This window comes from Mirounga leonina, unplaced genomic scaffold (assembly GCF_011800145.1).
Source record: "Mirounga leonina isolate KUSES-001 unplaced genomic scaffold, KU_Mleo_1.0 Mir_94, whole genome shotgun sequence".
Lineage (NCBI taxonomy): Eukaryota > Metazoa > Chordata > Mammalia > Carnivora > Phocidae > Mirounga > Mirounga leonina.
Genome location: NW_023270855.1, coordinates 51,663,494 through 51,682,084, shown reverse-complemented (window position 1 = coordinate 51,682,084; position 18,591 = coordinate 51,663,494). Strand labels below are relative to the sequence as shown.

Here is an 18,591-nt window from a genome sequence, read left to right as displayed (position 1 = left end):
GAAACCCCAGAAGCACGTAAGGCAGCCTCCCAGCCTTCACCCCATCAGCCTCGCTGCGGCTGGAGGGGCGCCAGTGCCATGCTGAGTCCAAACGGCGAGGTACAGAGGTTACAAGGGAAGGCACGGGGCACTGAACACCTAGAGAAAATTTTATAAAGCCTCCCTAAGAGCAGTCACTCACCAGTTAGAATAAAGCAGCATCAGAGGTATCACTTATGAAAGAAAACCTCTAAGAAACACAAAGAAACATGAAAGGTCTGTAGCACAAAGGCCGAGAAGCACACAAAAACACACATTCTGCTGCCGGATGGGAGAGCTTCTCACGAAGGTAACTCCGCGCCCGGGCCGTCCATACACTTAAAGCAACCGTGACCAAGTCGGGCTGGTGTTTGATGAGCGGGGGAGAAAAACCCGGCCAGACAGCAGCACATGAGAGTCAGTGGCCGGCCCGCACTCACTTGTACTTGTTCTCCTCTGTTGGCTGGGTTTTCGGAGGGGACTCAAATCTCGCGTAGTCTTGATCATACCACAGCTGGTAGAAGTAGGTCTTTCCGTCATCCTCCGTTATCAGAGCCTCAGGATCCATGCCTCCCTGTGAGCACAAAGACCCGGTGTCAGCCATGACCCCACGCAGGGAGGGAAGTGCACGCGAGGGGCGCTGGGCACTCACCTCCAAGGCCCAGTTCTCCGACGGAGCTTTATAGACGACCTTCACCTTGCTGTGGATGTACGAAAGCTGCATGTCCTCACATTCATCCACCAGGAAGAGCTCCAAGGGGTCCGACGTGGCTCCGAGGACTGTGTCTGTCCCGGCGCAGAACCAGTGGGCATGAAACATCTGCCCATTGCTGCTGTCCTCCCACAGCGCAGTGACCCTGGAGTCCGAAGAAAGTCACTCACCTGACTGGCAAATCTGGACTGAATCTACTTAGGGCAACTTGTGTTTTCTTTTTGCAATTAGCCTAGCAAAGAGCCGCTGCTGCGCTCCATACATAAGCATCTCCTAGCTGTCTAAGAGAATGTGTGCTGAAGTCAAGCAAAGGAAAAGGTACAAACCTTGCTAAATATAGCGGTTTTGAGGAGTCATCTGGAATAACAGAGACACAGTCCCCCACTTCCAGGGTTTCTGAGTCGATGCAAACCTTCTTAAAGTAATTCTTCTTCCCATCAGTCTGAAAACAAGAGCTTCATTTCAGGTGAGGATGGGTTTGAAGGTCCAGTCTCTGCTTCACCTACCTGTTCCTATTACTTTGCATAAAAGCCTAATTCCTAATAATTTTGTTAAATCACGAGCCTCTACCAACCTGGCTACTACAGAAAACATCTACCTCCCTTTGCTGGAAATCTGCATGAAGAGCACTCACATTCCCTCTTCGTCAGCCCTGCCCTTCAGTGTCAGCAGCAAAGCAGATTCCAGCATTTGATTTTAACTAGCACCGGTCCCAACTCCTCGCACCAAGGTCCTAAGGCCACATCCCAGCCCCAACTCCTGTCAGCCACGAGGACCTACTTCTCCCACCAGGAAAGCTAGTTTCCCCCTGAGGGCCTCTGCCCCGCCTCTCCCCCACATCTTTGTGAGGCTGGTTCCTCACCAACCTTCTGAGTCTCAGCTCAGAGGCTGCCTCCTCGGGAAGCCCCCAAGGGCCCAACCTCCCTCCAGCCCTGCACCCGCTGGACAGTCCATGTGCCTATTCTCCTGTCCTAGAGGATCAGCACCACAGCACAGAGGCTTAGCCACGTCCAGGCCTACAGCAGCATCTGGCAGGGGTAGGCCTCACGCTACAGAGTGGATCTTCGGCTTACAGATATCAAGGAAGCAGTGCTAAAGGAAAGGAAAGCTCTCCAGCTTTGGTAAAGGTTGTGCCTTAGATAGACAACAGACAATCACAGAACGACAGGGAGGCAATCTGCTAGTGTCGCAAAAACCCCCACGCCCAGGCCAGAGTGGGGGCAGTGATGGCTCTCTTTGAAACAAGCTTTGAAGGAGAACCAGCCTGACACCCCCAGGACAGTGTCAAATGCCCACTTTGGAATGTTAGGAGTCTTTGGGCACACAACAAAAACAAACAAACAACAAAAAAAAACATTTCTGGTGCATGGCCAAGGGCCTTGGCCTCTCCCATGGGCCCTGCTCTTCTCATAGGCAAATGAGCAGGTTTCTCCGCTCCAGGGCTCAGGCTGCTGAAGCGGTTTGGCAGTTATACAGAGGGGACAACTCTTTTCTCAGAGGTGTGACAATAAGAAGAGAAGCTTCTCCAGAATTACCTTAACAGCGTCTCCAACCCAAGAGATCCGATTCTTGTTCTGTTTCTTTTTCTTCCCCTGATGCATTTTTTTGGGTGATGGCATCTCCGGAATATTGTCATCGACTTCTTCATCGTCATCTGCCTCCTTCATGGCCATGTTGGGGCATCTATAAAGTCACGTGTTATAAGCAAATCCCCTTTCATAATAAAGTAAAACCTACTGGGGATGTTTTAGTCAGATAACGGGGACAGGCCGGTGACAACGCTAGACAAGGGAAGGCTGCCTGCTCTGGATAGCTCAGCCCACCTGTCCTGTGCAAAGCTCATCTGCCACCAGCTGGCATTGTCCTCTGCTACAAGGACGGCATCAGCCAAACCTACCTCCTCTCTTGGCAAGCCTGTTTGCTCCGTCCGCTACCACCAAACTTAACCATATCTTTACAGGCTTTACATTGTCCACATTCGGGCTGTTGACAAACCTAAAAAGTTTTAAGAAGTGAATGAAACGGCCATTAGTAACCATTGGTAACCATTTTTTCGGTGAATTACAATTTAAAAAAAATTGTATTTAGCCTCATTAGGTGAAGTATGAGAAGTAAGTTCAGAACAAGATCCCATTCACACCCTCCAGGTTAGCAAATTTAAAAAGCAGGGCATGGGTTGGGACGAGTGCAGAGAAATGAGAGCTTGCAAAGCTCAAAGGATAAGCCAGCACCACCACTTTGGAGTTTTCTAGACCAAAGTTAAACCTATAAAGCGCACCCCAGCAATTCTGCTTTTACGTAGAGACGGTCACAAGAAACCTCATTCAAGGACACTGCCACAGCATTAAACAGGGATAAGCTGGGATATTCATATAATGAAACACTATTAAATAATCAAAGTGAGTCGGGTGCCTGGGTGGCTCAGTTGGTTGGGCGACTGTCTTCGGCTCTGGTCATGATCCTGGAGTCCTGGGATCGAGTCCTGCATCGGACTCCCTGCTCGGCGGGGAGTCTGCTTCTCCCTCTGACCCTCCCCCCTCTCATGTGCTCTCTCTCAAATAAATAAATAAAATCTTTAAAAAAAAAAAAATTGGGGGCACCTGGGTGGCTTATTCGTTAAGCGACTGCCTTCAGCTCAGGTCATGATCCTGGAGTCCCGGGATCGAGTCCCACATCGGGCTCCTTGCTCAGCGGGGAGTCTGCTTCTCCCTCTGACCCTCCACCCTCTCATGCTGTCTCGCTCTCATTCTCTTTCTCAAATAAATAAATAAAATCTTTAAAAAAAAAAAAAATTGGGGGCACCTGGGTGGCTTATTCGTTAAGCGACTGCCTTCGGCTCAGGTCATGATCCTGGAGTCCCGGGATCGAGTCCCACATCGGGCTCCCTGCTCAGCGGGGAGTCTGCTTCTCCCTCTGGCCCTCTGCCCTCTCATGCTCTCTCGCTCTCATTCTCTCTCTCAAATAAATAAAATCTTAAAAAAAAAAAAATTGGGGGCGCCTGGGTGGCTCAGTTGGTTAAGCTACTGCCTTCGGTTCAGGTCATGATCCTGGAGTCCCTGGATCGAGTCCCGCATCAGGCTCCCTGCTCAGCGGGGAGTCTGCTTCTCCCTCTGACCCTCCGCCCTCTCATGCTCTCTCGCTCTCATTCTCTCTCAAATAAATAAATAAAATCTTTAAAAAAAAAAATTGGGGGCGCCTGGGTGGCTTACTCGTTAAGCGTCTGCCTTCAGCCCAGGTCATGGTCCCAGGGTCCCGGGATCGAGTCCCGCATCGGGCTCCCTGCTCAGCGGGGAGTCTCCTTCTCCCTCTGACCCTCCCCCCTCTCATGTGCTCTCTCTCATTCTCTCTCTCAAATAAATAAAATCTTAAAAAAAAAAAATTGGGGGCGCCTGGGCGGCTTATTCGTGAAGCGACTGCCTTCAGCTCAGGTCATGGTCCTGGAGTCCCAGGATCAAGTCCCACATCGGGCTCCCTGCTCAGCGGGAAGTCTGCTTCTCCCTCTGACCCTCCGCCCTCTCATGCTCTCTCACTCTCATTCTCTCTCTCAAATAAATAAATAAAATCTTTAAAAAAAAAAAAATCAAAGTGAGTCAACTAGATCTAACTGCATCAACACATAACAGGTGGAAATACCAGTTGTGTGTACTTAAGAAGCTCTGAAAACTGCATATACATGTGTTAAATGAAAAGAATAAAACCAAAAGAATGTTGAGAACATGTGAATTCCTGTTAATGAAACAAAAGAAAAACACAGTCCAGCAGGCAGTGTGAACACAGGTTCTAAAGGCAGCTGTGGTATTTTTGCATCTGAGTTTTTGTCCAAAATAAGCCAAGTACAGGCGGACCTCAGTTCCAGGCCACCACAGTAACATGAGCCGAATGAAGTTTCTGGTTTCCCAGTGCAGATGAAAAGTTATGTTTACACTACACTATAGTCTGTTAAATGTGTTATTAAATAGCTTTAGGTCTTAAAAAAAAAAAGGATATTCTTTAAAAATTATTTATTGCTAAATATATGCTAACCATCATCTGAACTTTCAGCAAACTATAGTCACTGGTCACAGATCACCATACATATGATGAATAAGTTTGAAATACTGCAAGAATTACCAAAATGTGACAGACTCAGAGTGAGAAAATGCTGTTGGAAAAATGGCACCAATAGACTTGCTCAACGCAGGGTTGCCACAGAATTTCGATTTTTAAGAAACCAAACCCCCAAAACCCAAAATTACACACAAAAAACCCCCAAAAAATGCAGTATCTGTGAAGTACAGTAAGACAAGGTATGCCTGTAGTAGATACCAAAATATCTCCGCTCTAGGTGACTGGAGAAATTAATCCCCCTAATCCTGAGTGAAGTAAACATAAGAATTCAGAGGAAGAGAGGGCTTTTAAAAGGCCTCAAATCTATTTTGGATAGAGTCCCCACTTTCCTGGGAGACAAGAAGGCTCCGGGGAGGATGTCCTCCCCGCCAGAAGTGGCAGCAGCACCTCTGAGGGGTAATGCCTTCCTCTGCACTCACCCAGGCTGCTAGACACAGTGCGATCGGGACAGAGCAACGCCACCCGGGAGGCCAGCCTCTTTAGTGACAGCAGCATTAACAGCCAGGTGCCCAAGCACACCTCTTTGCACAGCTGTCCGGTCAATCTGTCTGTCCCATGAGGCATGCAATCCCCCCCAGGTAACTTTGTTTTCGGGGTGACATTTGAGCAGGGAGAGTCTCAAGCCAGAAGAAAGAAGTTCTTCAGATTACACAGGGAGCCCAGGCCAAGTGAGATTACCTCACAGACGCCACACCGCCGGCGTTTGAAGGCATTCTCCTTGTCTTCTTTGTCATCTTTCTCGATTTGCTCTGCGAAGAAAGTGTCAAAGATCTGGTAGACCAGCTTGGTAGTGGTGGCTTTAGTGGGGCCTTTGTCCTTCTCTTTGGCAGAATGCCCGATGGTCCGACGTCTTTCAGCTCGCCTGGGACAGAAGTTTCCATCGTGTCAGTGGGCTGGGGAGGAGCGCCCATGACACTACCTTCTCTGGTCTCATGTCTTCAGTTTTATTCCTGCCGCATCCTTACCTTTTTCCTAGGGTGACCCCAGCCAACTTGATCAGGTCTCTCATGCAAGGGGTCAGAAAGATGGGCTGCTCATCACTGTCCCCAGCCTCATCATAACTTTCTACTTGTTCTACCACAAACTGGGCATGTCGAAGGAGAGAATCCTCTGTGAATCGATTCAGGTTGAGCACAGAAGGAGGAACAGTGGTCTTTAAGAAAAACATCAGAAGTTTCTCTTAGGCTTAAGCAAAACTGTTCTAATAAAACTGAAAAATGGTTTCTCATTGAGATGTGAGTTTTCTAGCAACATCTATGCAGCACGTAAATAGGCATGAATCCCAGGTCACAAAGACCCTGAACCTCTCACCTCAATCTTATTGATCAAGTCTTCATAGGTTGAGTCTGGGTTGCTCTGCAGGAACTCAACCACGATCTTACTTATGTAGATCTTCTCCTGCATCACGCTAAACAGTGGTGCATACTCTGGGTTGGGATCCATCAGAATATATTCGGCAAAAGCTGAAGTAAACAAATTTTAAGAAGTGGTTTGAATCTAATGGCAACTATGATGGCCAAAGGGCAGGGATGAGTCTATGAAGACCATGGAATAGTCTAAGTCGTTCCATACGCAAAAGTCAACAAAATGCGAAGTACATTCAGAGTGAACTCGTTCAGAAGTGGTCTAAGACAGCTAGAGAACGGGGGTGCCTGGCTGGCTCACTCAGTAGAGCATACAACTCGATCTCAGGGTTATGAGTTCAAGCCCCACGTTGGGTGTAGAGATTTCTTAAATAATATCTTAGAGACAGCTAGAGAATAGGAGACTGGCCAAGTGGCCTTATTTTGGCTCATCTTTCTTTTTGGAATTCAGTCTGGGTTTGAGCTATAACAATAGGACCTGCTCTCTCTTCTAATTGGAGGGTCAGTTCCAGAGCCAGCTGTAACTCCTAGAAAAGTCATCCTATTGGAACCCGACCTAGTTCCCACACAGTCACAAGTTAGTCACGTGCTGTTCATGTGAGCCTGAGGCATCCCACCAGAGCCCAACCAAGCCCCAGGGAGGACAGGAATGAAGGTCCCCTCAGATCCCATTATAGTCCCCGACTGGCCACATACTTACAAGTGCTGAAGCCAATGAGCGCCTTTTCACCTCCATCAAAGCCAGTGATCCACCATTCGTTTATAGGGCCAAGATTTTTGCCATTCACACCACCTAAGAGAAGAAAAAGAAAGTTTCCTGAAAAGAAATGAACTAAGAGCTAGGACTCCCATCAAACCCCAGAAGGGTCAGTGGCACTGAGTGCCCCCGAGCTGACAGCTCTCATCAGCCAAAGCGGGCAGCCCGCAGAGCCAGCGAGTGTGCTAACAGCTGTCCACAGCACGTCTTAAGTCCCAACCTGAAGAAGAGTAGTTGCAGCTGAGTACTGCTTTGGAGGTGAGCTTTGTTTTTAAGATCTCTGTCCCACACAGAACCTGGAGCGTCCCACTTACCTTCAAGAGATGGGTCATCATCATATATTGGCTTTGCATAACCGGAGAAGAAGAGTTCAACGTTCTTCTCAATGAGGCCGGTGTCGATCGGGCACAGGTGACCACGCTTACAGTACACGCTAGACAGGCAACAGAGAGCCGTTACCAGCCGACCGCTGAAGGCAGTAGTGGTGCAGAGTTCCGTTCAGACACAAGGTGACGGGCCCAGGTGCAAGTCCTAGACTCCTACCCTTCCGGTTGCCGGAACACTAGATCAGCACAGTGTCCCCACCCCAACGGTTCTACCCGACTCTCCCACCTGTGCATCAAGAGGACCTTGGTGTCTGCAGACCTAGATGTCTACAAGGGTGACACCAGGAGAGTGGTGAGTCTTACAGCGGGAGGACAGGAAACCTCATAAGGGAGCAGTCACTACATCTTCCCTCAGCGTATCGCCAACAGAGAAACACTGGCTTCTCAGACCTGTTCCACCCAGAGTCGTGCAACCATCGCCTCCATCTAGCTCCAAAACGTTTTCACTGCCCCAGAGAAAAACCCCTCTGGTAAGCAGACACTGCTGCCTAGTCTGTCCCTGCCCCTGGCAACTCCCCACTCTTGTTTCTCTGCATTTACCTATTCACGCTATTTCATACATGGTTACGTGTTACAGGAGTTTCACCTCAAAAAAAAAAAAAAAAAAGGCATAATAAAGCATACTATATAATAACATGAAAGTAGTACAAAGAGGGGTGCCTGGGTGGCTCAGTTGTTGGGCGTCTGCCTCTCCCTCTCCCACTCCCCCTGCTTGTGTTCCCTCTCTCACTGTGTCTCTCTCTGTCAAATAAATAAAATCTTTAAAAAAAAAGGGGGGGGGCGCCTGGGTGGCTCAGACGGTTGGGCGTCTGCCTTCGGCTCAGGTCGTGATCCCAGGGTCCTGGGGTCAAGCCCCGCATCGGGCTCCCTGCTCCGCGGGAAGCCTGCTTCTCCCTCTCTCAATCCCCCTGCTTGTGTTCCCTCTCTCGCTGTGTCTCTCTCTGTCAAATAAATAAATAAAATCTTTAAAGAAAAAAAAAAAAAGAAAGTAGTACAAAGATATGGGAAGGACAGACTTCTGCCTCATTCAGAGGGTTAAATCTCAAGCTTGAAGGCATCCACAGTCCTACCACCCAAATGCCAAACTTCAGAAGAACATGAAATCAGAGAGAGTGTGTGTGTGGGCGGGGGGGGAGGGTCCTTTCTGTTCAGGCCAGCCTCAAAGACTACTTTCTGCACCAGAGGTACCATCTCATCCCTCCAAGGCCCAGGCAGGCCACACAAAATCTGCAGCTCTCGAGAACACCACCCTCCACCATGATCCCATAGCCTAGGCCCTTAGAAACCAGAAATCCTCATCCTGAAATCTCACAGAACTTAATGAAAACATGAACATCTTGAGTTAAACTCCCCTACTACGTGCCAGTCATGATAGACATGGGTCATACTCTGCCCTCAGGACTTAAGCCCAGTGGGCTACATGGACACTTATCAGGGGAAAACAGGATACTGTGGACCTACAGAAGAGGAAGAAATAGTGCCCAGCCCGACAAGCTGTCCATAGGCCCTCTTGGTAGGCGTGATATCAGGGAGAAGTTCTAAGTTCCAGGCAGGGGCAGGACTCACTAGTTCATAGTATGGACCCTGCCCTGGACTTGTTTCCGCTTGCCACTTTCAGCCCAAGTACCAGAGAGGTCGGCAGAGTCCCTAAATAACTCAGGCAGTCTGGCTCCAATGGCCCGAGGCTAAGAAGCACATTATCCCTGGGAAGTGTGTATTTAGTGCCACCACCCCACCGTACAGGAAGGAGTCTACAGCAGATCCCTCTCAAGGAGGGAGCCAAGAGACCCCAAGCTCTGACGTTCCTGACTACAGCAGCCCTGGCTCCAGCTCCTGATCCTCTCCTGAGCGTCGGTCCTGGGAGACACAACAGGGAGACATGAGCATATCAGTGATATCAGCTGTATCAACACAGCATGTTTCACCGGCAGAGCTGAGGGCCAGGCCTTGAGGATCACTGGTAGGTGGACAGCATCCTGACACAGATCAGGATCCTGATCATGTTGGAAAGGAAGATACAGCCAACCACCGACCACAGGAAGCATGAAATGTGCTGCAGAAGAAACCTACTGGGGATCTTGTCTGAGGGCAAGAGAACCCCTAACCTGCTATGGGGCAGGGGTGTCATGGAAGTGATGCCCACCTGCGGCTAACAGGTGTGATGGAGGCAATCCACCCCCACCATTCTCCATAGGAAGGGGAAAAGCACCTGCCAAGGCCTGAAAGAAACTGGGCTAGTCCTGGATTCAAGCCATTTCCCACAAAGTGAAGCCTCAGAGTAACTGCAGCCCCAGCGAGAAGGAGCTGAATGGAACAGAGGGTGCTGAAGAACATGGAGACTCTGCGTACTCAAAGGTTTGTTTGAACCTTGCCAAAGGCACAGTCCAGATGCCAAGACCTTCACTCAGAAAGCTCAGGGGTCAGGGGTGCCTGGGTGGCTCAGTCGTTGAGCGTCTGCCTTCGGCTCAGGTCATGATCCCAGGGTCCTGGGATTGAGCCCCGCATTGGGCTCCCTGCTCCGCGGGAGGCCTGCTTCTCCCTCTCCCACTCCCCCTGCTTGTGTTCCCTCTCTCACTATCTCTCTCTCTGTCAAATAAATAAATAAAATCTTAAAAAAAAAAAAAAAAAAAGAAAGCTCAGGGTCATTGCCACAGCCTGCAAAGCCCTGCAGGATCTAGCCCCCTCCCTGACCCCCTGCTCCCTCAACTCCAACCATAGCAGCCTCATCACTGAGTCTTCCAGAGCCAACAGGAGTCCACCTCGGAGTCTCTGTACCTGCTGTTCCCTCCACCTGGTGGGGGAGGGGGGGCGGGCGCGGGGACGTCTTTCCCTAGCTATCCCCTTAGCTTGTTCTTTATGTCACTAAGGGCTCTGCTCGTTACATACCCGCCATTCCAAAAACATTCTTTCTCCCACCCCCTCTCTGCTCACCATGCTTTTCACATCTGTCGTAGCTGTTACTACCTGACAGGCATAACTGTTTCTGCCTCCATGAAAGCAGGGACCTGCTGTGCTCCATCCCTAACACCTAGATCAGTACCTAGCACATGTCTGGCCCTCATTTGAATGAGCTTCAGGCTATGTATAGACTGAAGATTAAACACATGTAGTTTTGACAAACCACACAGCAAATTCTACTATTCCTACTATCTTTGTGGTTCTTATCCATGAAGTGTTAGCAACTTAAGAAATGTTACAGGTAGGTGCTAAAGAACTTCACTAGGATGGGGGAAGGGGAAAAAACAAACGAAAACAAAACAAACAACTTCACTAGGATCTTAAGAATTTCAGCATCTTCAGGGAAGTGCTGTATTACAAAAGAGCAGAAGCATATCCATTACCTGAAGCAGGTCAATTTGTGTTGGGGAAGAGCCTCATAACTCTCAAAGCCAGACTCGTTGGCATCGAAGATGGAGAGTTTCTCACTTGTCAACAACTGTGGCTCATCCACCTGAGAGACATCGGACCATTAGGCAGCAGCAGAGACAGGGACTGGAAGGCTGGGAGCAGAGCCGAACTTACTGCGTCAGGAGGATGCTGTTCATACTTTAGTTCGGCATCATCCAGGTACTGTCCACACTGCACACACCTCAGAGGATTGGTCTGGGGGCATGAACACAAGCAGCGCTCAGAGGGCCAGCTCTGGGCAACCCCACTGGTGCTGTACCACTGGGTTTACCCCCAGCTATAGGTTTACCTTGGAGGACACTACTGTTTTGTTTCGAGCCATTTTTTTCTCAGTTCTGAGAATAAAGCACAAGACGGTTTGGTTTTTTTAATCCTATCAGAACATGTAAGAATCTACCAAAGCTACACCTTATCTACCAACACAGATGAGCATCAGCTGCTGCCTCAGGGGCAAGGGGCTGGGTCCACTCCCCACCCTTACCACACAGAGGGCACCTGCCTCACGCAGAATTGGAATGTTTTGATCCTGAGCTCACAGACCCAATCAGATACAAAGCTAAGCTAAGGCTGCTCTAAATTCACTAAAAACCTCTTTTTCTTTCTAGAACAAGAATTTTAATGTGACCTGCTTTTACCAAGACAAAAATAAGTTCTTACGGTTCTTTGGATGTAGTTTTGCGTCTCTTCTCTTCCTAAACAGAGAGAATGAAAGAGGAGTGAAGAGTACAAAAGTATTTTATATCTTAATAATGCTTCGGAATTTTATATACATGGTTATCACAAAACCTAGTCAGAGGCAGGGAAGAAGGCAGTCAAAGGACCCAGTGAGACCCCAGCCATCTGCGGTGTATAAAGTCTTATATTCAAAATTCCTATAATGAAAGCCTTCCTTAACAGACTCCTAACAGAGACCGTTTTGTTTTGTTTTTTATTTTAAAGATTTGACAGAGAGTACAAGTGAGCACTCAAAAGCAAGGGGAGCAAGGGAGGAAGAAGCAGGCTCCCCGCAGAGCAGGGAGCCCAATGTGGGGCTCGATCCCAGGACCCTGAGATCACAACCCGAGCCAAAGGCAGTTGGTTAAGCATCTACCTTTGGCTCAGGTCATGATCTCAGGGTCCTGGGATCGAGCTCCATGTTGGGCTCCCTGCTCAGCAGGAAGTCTGCTTCTCCCTTTCCCTCTGCCCCTCCCCCCAGCTTGTGCTCGCTCTCTCAAAATCTTTTTCAAAAAAAAAAATTAAAATTAAAATGCTTAGCTTTCTTGTACAAGCAGTACCTCATAAGTCAACAACTGATGAGGGGTGCTATGAAATGAATTAAGTCTCCCCAAATTTCAAGCTGAAGCCCTAACCCAGAATGTGGCTGTATTTGGAGAGGAGGCTTTTAAAGGAGGTGACTGAGGTTAAAAGGGTGGTCATAAGGGTGGGCCTTAATCCAATAGGACTGTGTTCTTATAAGAGACACCAGGCGCACACTCCCCCTCCACGCTCGCACAGGGAAGAGCCTGTGAGGACATGGTGAGAAGGCAGCCATCAGCAAGCCAGGAAGAAAGGCCTCACCAGAAACTAACCCTGCTGGCACTTTCATCTTGGACTTTGAGTCTCCAGAACTATGAAAATAAACATCTGTTGTTTAAACCACCCGGACTATGGTATTATATTAGTCTGTTTGGGCCACCATAAAGAAAGGGGAAACTTCTTTCTAGAATTATTTTGGGTAAATGAAGGAATGAGAGAACTGGACTATCACCACTTTGCAACTCCCAGTGATACAGACTTAAGCAATAACTGCTAAAAACCTCGAATGAAAAGCTGAGAGGGACTTTATAAAGGATGGATTGGGCGACCACACCGGCCCAGTGATCAGTCTTAAAACCATAAATAGACAACCGTGCCCTCTGGTATGATGCAACAGGAAGCACCTGGCAACACCTCAGCAGTCCACTGGAAACAGAGGACCGGCTTCTGGGTAAGCCCCCAGACCTAACCATCAGTCTGTAGGAGACAGGGCTGGAGGGAGATGCTTAACAAAAGAGGGGTGCGAACAACAAAAAAAACAAAACCCAGAAACTGTACAGGTAAGCCAGTTCCCTCCATAAACTACAAGGGGAAGGGGCACAGCTCTGGATGAGACAGGACAAATACCAACCAAATTCACTGTACTGACCTCGTTTGAGTCCTGATTCAGTCTCCACTGTCTTTTATAGGCAGGGAAATTTGAACAGACTAGACCTGGACATTGTGTTAATGGTGGTCTTGTGGTGATATTTAAGAACAGTCCTTTCCTCTTACAGGTAGTTCTTCTGTAAATATTTCAGTAATACATCTGGAATTTGTTCAGCATCATCCAGGGGCGAGGGAGGCTGGGAGATTGGGGAGGAACGGACTGAAACACTGGACTATGAGCTGAGAGCTGTTGCAGGTGGATGAGAACACAAGGGGTTGCTACCTTATTCTGCCTACTTTGGGGTATGCGTGAATGCTTCCATAATAAAAAGTTACCTTCAAAAAAAAAAAAATCACTTTGGGATGTAGGAAATACAGCAGGATTGAAAAATAAGAGCTTACCTTTTCATCCTCATCTTTTTCGTCGGAAACTTGTGGTTTTACTCTTTCAGGTTCTTTCTCTTCAGGTCTCCGTTTGGCAGCTCTATTAGGTAAATAAATATATGCCAAATATTTGCTCAGAATAACCATATTGCCAACTCATATCGAAAATAACAAATATGGGGAACCTGGGTGGCTTAGTCAGTTAAGCGTCTGCCTTCAGCTCAGATCAAGATCCCAGGGTCCTGGGATCAAGCCCCACATCAGGCTCCTTGCTTAGTGGGGAGCCTGCTTCTCCCTCTGCCCTCCCGCCCCACTCGTGTTCTCTCTCTCTCTCTCTCTCTCATTCTCTCTAATAAAATCTTAAAACAAAAACAAAAAAACCCCACAGATTAATGCCTCCCTATTGAAAAGCAAAATATTCAGAATATCTGGGCAACAGATTCTTTCTTCCCATTCAATAAAGAAAGCCCCTTGTGATGGTGGCCCTAAAAGGAGCATCGATAAGTTGTAACCCCAAGAGAAGGCCCCCAGAAGCCCCCTGTGACCCCTCCGATGCAGGCCACATGAGAAACGCTGGAAGCTAAGAGACACATGAGATTGTGCAGGGGATGGGACGGCTACCCAAGTGGCAGAGGGTAAGGAGTAAGGATGAGGCCCAGTTTAATTTCTTATCCAACCCTGCCCGAAAGGATCCAATCTTCCAAGAATATCAGCAGCTCCCTGTAAACCTCTACATCATCACAGATCTCTAGAACAATAATTTCAATAATGAAAATTTCACAAAGCACAGCACAAAGGCACAAGCATTTCAACCACTTACAGATCTTTGGGTTGACTTCTGGGTCTCTTTTCATCCTAAGAGGGTGAAGCAGGGGAGGAGAGAGAAAGAGGGGAAAAGTTAGTTTCTGAGAAAAGAGCAAGACCAAACTGAAAGTATCAGTTAACGATCGAAGCGCTGTGGAACTGGAGAACAGGAAAAGTCCGCGCGGATCTACAGACTAGTGATGAGACTTCCAATTTTTAACTCCATTCCCTACCCCCTCCAAACAAGAGTTGACCAAGAGTTGGCAAATGGTTTCTATCAAGACTCAGAAAACAAACATTTTCGATTTTGTAAGCCCCACGGTCTGTGTTGCAACTACTCAACCCCGTCATTATAGCATAAAAGCAACCAGAGACAATACAGAAGTGAAAAGGCACGGCTGTGTTCCAACAGAACTTTATAAAAAGGAGCAGAGGGCCAGCTTTGGGCCATCATTAGCCAACCCAGTCCCAGGAAAGCTCATCGTAAAAGGGAATATTACAGCCATTTAGCTTTTGTTGGCCAGAACGCCGGCAGTTCCAGCTCTCATCTGGTCAGAAGTGAAGAGGTCATACAGACAGGCATCAGGACAGCAGGAAAAAAAACAAGGACAAAACTTGGCAATCCAATATGGGGGGGAAAAATCAATTAAAAGAATTCCCAACAGTCACCAACTCCTTGTTATATACAATCTAGCACCTTCTGAACTTACATACATACAAAAAAAAAAAAACAAAAAAAAAACAACCCTCTGAAATTTATTGAGCTCATTTTCATAGAGTAACAAGTCTATTAGTGGATTTATTAAAATAGAAAAGCTAACAATATTAGAAAGGGTCAAATGTGGGACCCCTCCATCCCTTTCTACCGTGAAGCAAAAGCTCCTGCCAGTTTCTGTCTGCGGGGGATGAGTGCTCTGACACCATCACTAAGGTCTCTCTAGAGGGCCTGGAAAGGGATACCGGGCAAGCACCTTTAGTAAGATAACCAGTATCTGGACAGAAAAGGTGAGAGACAAGAAGACGGCAGAGCGAGCTGGAGGTGACACCAAAAGGGTCAAATGCCACAGAATGAGAATGGATGCCTATTGCCAACCAGGCCGGAAGTAAGGAAGTTCATGACCCAGCAAGTCTGTGACCTCGGTCTCCACTGTCTAGATCTCAACAGACAAAAAAAACCCACAGAGACAATCCTGGGATTATCCCAGTTCAGCTTCTCTTGGAAGGAACCACACTGCCTGAAGAGCAGCCCCAACGGCGTGAATACCCGCCCCCGGAGCTCAGGTAGTAGGACCGCCATTCTGTATTTTTATGAAGGCCCAGCCCTGCTGCATGTATAATGCTTTGGAGTTTATGACATTTCACTTAGCTGAAATGGGGGTCTGTGTTGCAACTACTCAAGAGGCTGGCAGGATGGAGAGACCTAGACTCAACTCAGGAAGCCAGTTAAGCAGCACAGGTATGGCTGATGTGTCTTAGGGGACACAGATCAAGCCTTCTCATGGAGGCTTCTTACGCATACCTTCGTCAAGGCACACACAGGCCCTATCCACTGTGATGGATAAACAACTAAACGTTCACTGACATGCAGCGATAATCACCAACCCCCACGAGGGGGATTAGGTAACTTTCCCAGAGTTGCCTGAGGGGAGGTAGGGCGGGATTTGAACCCAGAGCCCTGCCCCATGCCATGTGTCTCAACCACAGGGGAACAGAAGCAAAGTGACATTTAAGAAACCAAGATTCAGTCTTTACCTTCTCCTCTTCTTCATCCATTTCAGCCTGCATTCCAGTTCTTCCTTCTCTGTCTGGCTCCTCCTTAGACTTCGGTTTAGGTGTTCTGTCACACAAAACAAAATACACACACCCCAATCAGCTCAGAGAGCCTGACGCCATGGCAAGCAGCCCCACTGAGGACTACAGTCTCCTCCCAGGACTTAGAGCTTTCCCAGCTGAAGGGCATGTCTTCCCTGCAGGAAACCCGGAAGGCACTTATTACTTCAGAACTTAGGATCTTTAGAAATGCCATCAATGTTTCATATAGATGCTGCTGACACACACCAGTAGCTTAAAACAAAAACAAACAACCCCCCCCCCCCGCCCCGCCACACACACACTAGGACTCCACTGATTTCCTGTAACCTGATGGGAACATGCCTGCAGTGGAAGTGGCCCTGAGGTCACCCCGTAGAGGTTCACAAGAGCTGGTCTGATGTGCAATCTGCCCCAGCAACCATGGAAAGCCACTCTCCACATAGTATCTTGGCCACAGGGCCCTGCCACTCCATTTGGATGTTCTGCCCAGCCCGAGACAAAGGCCCAGTCTCAACATTCACTTCAGCCAGGTGGAGGTCAACAGAGGCTTGAAGTGCTTTTCACCTCTGCCCTCACACTCGGCCACTGCCACAAAAGCACACCCAGGCTGGCCACGTCATGAAGAAGAGGCAGATCCTCCCCGTCATCCCCACCAAACCTGGCCAAGATCAGCTGACAGTCATCAAGATGTAGACTCCTAAGCTAAATAAATGCTATCTCTTAAGCCACTGGGCTTTAGCGACAGTCTGTTACACAGTGTCTTCACAGCTGTGGGTAAGGAACAGTGCCGCTCCTTCAATGCCCTTTACCGCCACCTGACAAACCACTTGCTGTATGACCACCACAGAGGAAGAGCCTGGGGTCAAGATCAGCTGAGGTCAACTGAGCCCTGCTTTCACTGTGGTGGTCTGACCTTCCACAAGCAGAACCATCTCCACACATGTATAACTTACACACCTAATGCCCTGTCCACTCAGCTCTCTACCAGAGCACTTATTTTGGCAATTAAGTTCACAGTAGAAAGTACAAAGGCATGTTAACTATACTTACGGTTCTTTGGTTTGACTTCTGAGCCTCTTTTCTTCCTGGGGGAGGAGGGGAGAGGAAAAAAAACTAGTTGATTTTTCTTCACTTAGACCTGATTTTTTTTTTTTTTTAAGATTTTATTTGAGAGAGAGAGCGCGTGCACATACAAGCAAGCAGGGGAGAAGCGGAGGGAAAGGGAGATAATCTCCAGCAGACTCCGTGCTGAGTGCAGAGCCCGACACGGGGGCTCGATCCTAGAACCCGGAGATCATGACCTGAGCTCAATCCAAGAGTCGGATGCTTAACTGACTGAGCCACCCAGACGTCCCTCCCTGATCTTTTTGTAAGTGTTCTGTGGAAATAAAACCTAAACTGATCCTATAGCTAGCTGGTGCGAGTAAAGACAATCTTCAAGACAGCAAGTTTATTTCTGGTGGGGTAAGCAGGCAGGAGTCGCAGGATCTAAGAGTTCTATAATCCAAGTGTTTTACCCCCAAACCCTTCTATCACCCGTCATTAGGAAGTGTGGACAACCTCACAGACAACTGGCTATCAAAACCAGGGGCCTATAATAATGGCAGGAAGCAGGATGGCCCACTCTGAACAAGTGCTCTAGCTCAAACACTGACAGCACACCGTTTGGAACCTGAGCTTAAAGAGCTAAACACATCTCTCTGGAAAACATCGAGTTGTATCCAGCCTCAAACCCCACATTTTGTGAAGAGACCACAGGAGTTGATAATGTGGAGAAGAAACACATCACAGACCATTCTCTACAAGAAGAGATACTGGGAGGAACGCCTGGGTGGCTCAGTCGGTTAAGCGGCTGCCTTCGGCCCGGGTCATGATCCCAGGGTCCTGGAATCAAGTCCCACATCAGGCTCCTTGCTCAGCAGGGAACCTGCTTCTCCCTCTCTCTCCCTCTGCTTGTGCTCTCTCTGTCAAATAAATAAAATCTTTAAAAAAAGAAGAGATACTGGGAGTCTGACCACAGACAAGGCATTTCAGTCCCGCCCAAAGCTCCTTTGGAGGGTGGTCAAGCAAGCCCCCTAGAACTGCCTGCGCTCAAATGAGTTGCTGTGTGCTAACTAACTGCTGTCTGATTTTAACAAGTATCAGGGTAGGCAAGGTGATCAATTAAAGGCTAGCTTTAAGGACCAAATGGCTCAAGAATTACCATACATCGTAGCTGCTCCTCCACTAGAGCGATAACACACGCCCATCCTTTAAGAGGTTCCCAATAACAGCAGTAACCCTCCAAGTTTGTAAGAAACTTCCAGTTGATGCCTTAACAGGACAAAGAACAGGATCTGATATTGCTCCATCACCTGTGACCGCTCAGTGTTAGCAGTCTGTCATACAGGGAGTACTGTCTAATGGTAAGGCTTCCAGTATCAAACCCCCATTCCCTCTCCTCTCCCCACCCTGAGGGGGTTCAGGTGGCACATCTCTGTTTCACAGAACCTTAAACTCTGATTTTACAAAGAAACTGGAGGTCTGGGGAAGACCTGGGGGGAATCTGGGCTGACCTCAGTTAAGAATACAACTTAGGGGTGCCTGGTAGCTCAGTAGTTTAGGTGTCTGCCTTCGGCTCAGGTCCTGGGATCAAGCCCCACGTCAGACTCCCTGCTCAGCTCAAGAGGGGAGCCT

The 18,591-nt window shown here is 48.3% G+C and overlaps 1 protein-coding gene across 3 annotated transcripts in view; it reads right to left on the bottom strand.

Annotated features, from left to right (window-relative positions):
• Positions 1–18,591, bottom strand: part of DNMT1 (DNA methyltransferase 1) — a 45,751-nt gene that overhangs the window by 11,467 nt on the left and 15,693 nt on the right. For all 3 annotated transcript variants that reach the window (XM_034998651.1, XM_034998652.1, XM_034998654.1), the window contains 18 exons: positions 16,966–17,000; positions 15,856–15,940; positions 14,120–14,154; positions 13,318–13,399; positions 11,410–11,444; positions 11,042–11,087; positions 10,867–10,947; positions 10,686–10,795; positions 7,273–7,391; positions 6,902–6,994; positions 6,149–6,300; positions 5,803–5,990; positions 5,516–5,699; positions 2,628–2,725; positions 2,266–2,413; positions 1,057–1,172; positions 671–875; positions 459–592 (listed from right to left, as the gene is read on the bottom strand). In XM_034998651.1, coding sequence (XP_034854542.1) covers positions 459–592; positions 671–875; positions 1,057–1,172; positions 2,266–2,413; positions 2,628–2,725; positions 5,516–5,699; positions 5,803–5,990; positions 6,149–6,300; positions 6,902–6,994; positions 7,273–7,391; positions 10,686–10,795; positions 10,867–10,947; positions 11,042–11,087; positions 11,410–11,444; positions 13,318–13,399; positions 14,120–14,154; positions 15,856–15,940; positions 16,966–17,000 — 1,946 coding nt within the window. The remainder of the gene's footprint in view (positions 1–458; positions 593–670; positions 876–1,056; positions 1,173–2,265; positions 2,414–2,627; positions 2,726–5,515; positions 5,700–5,802; positions 5,991–6,148; positions 6,301–6,901; positions 6,995–7,272; positions 7,392–10,685; positions 10,796–10,866; positions 10,948–11,041; positions 11,088–11,409; positions 11,445–13,317; positions 13,400–14,119; positions 14,155–15,855; positions 15,941–16,965; positions 17,001–18,591) is intronic.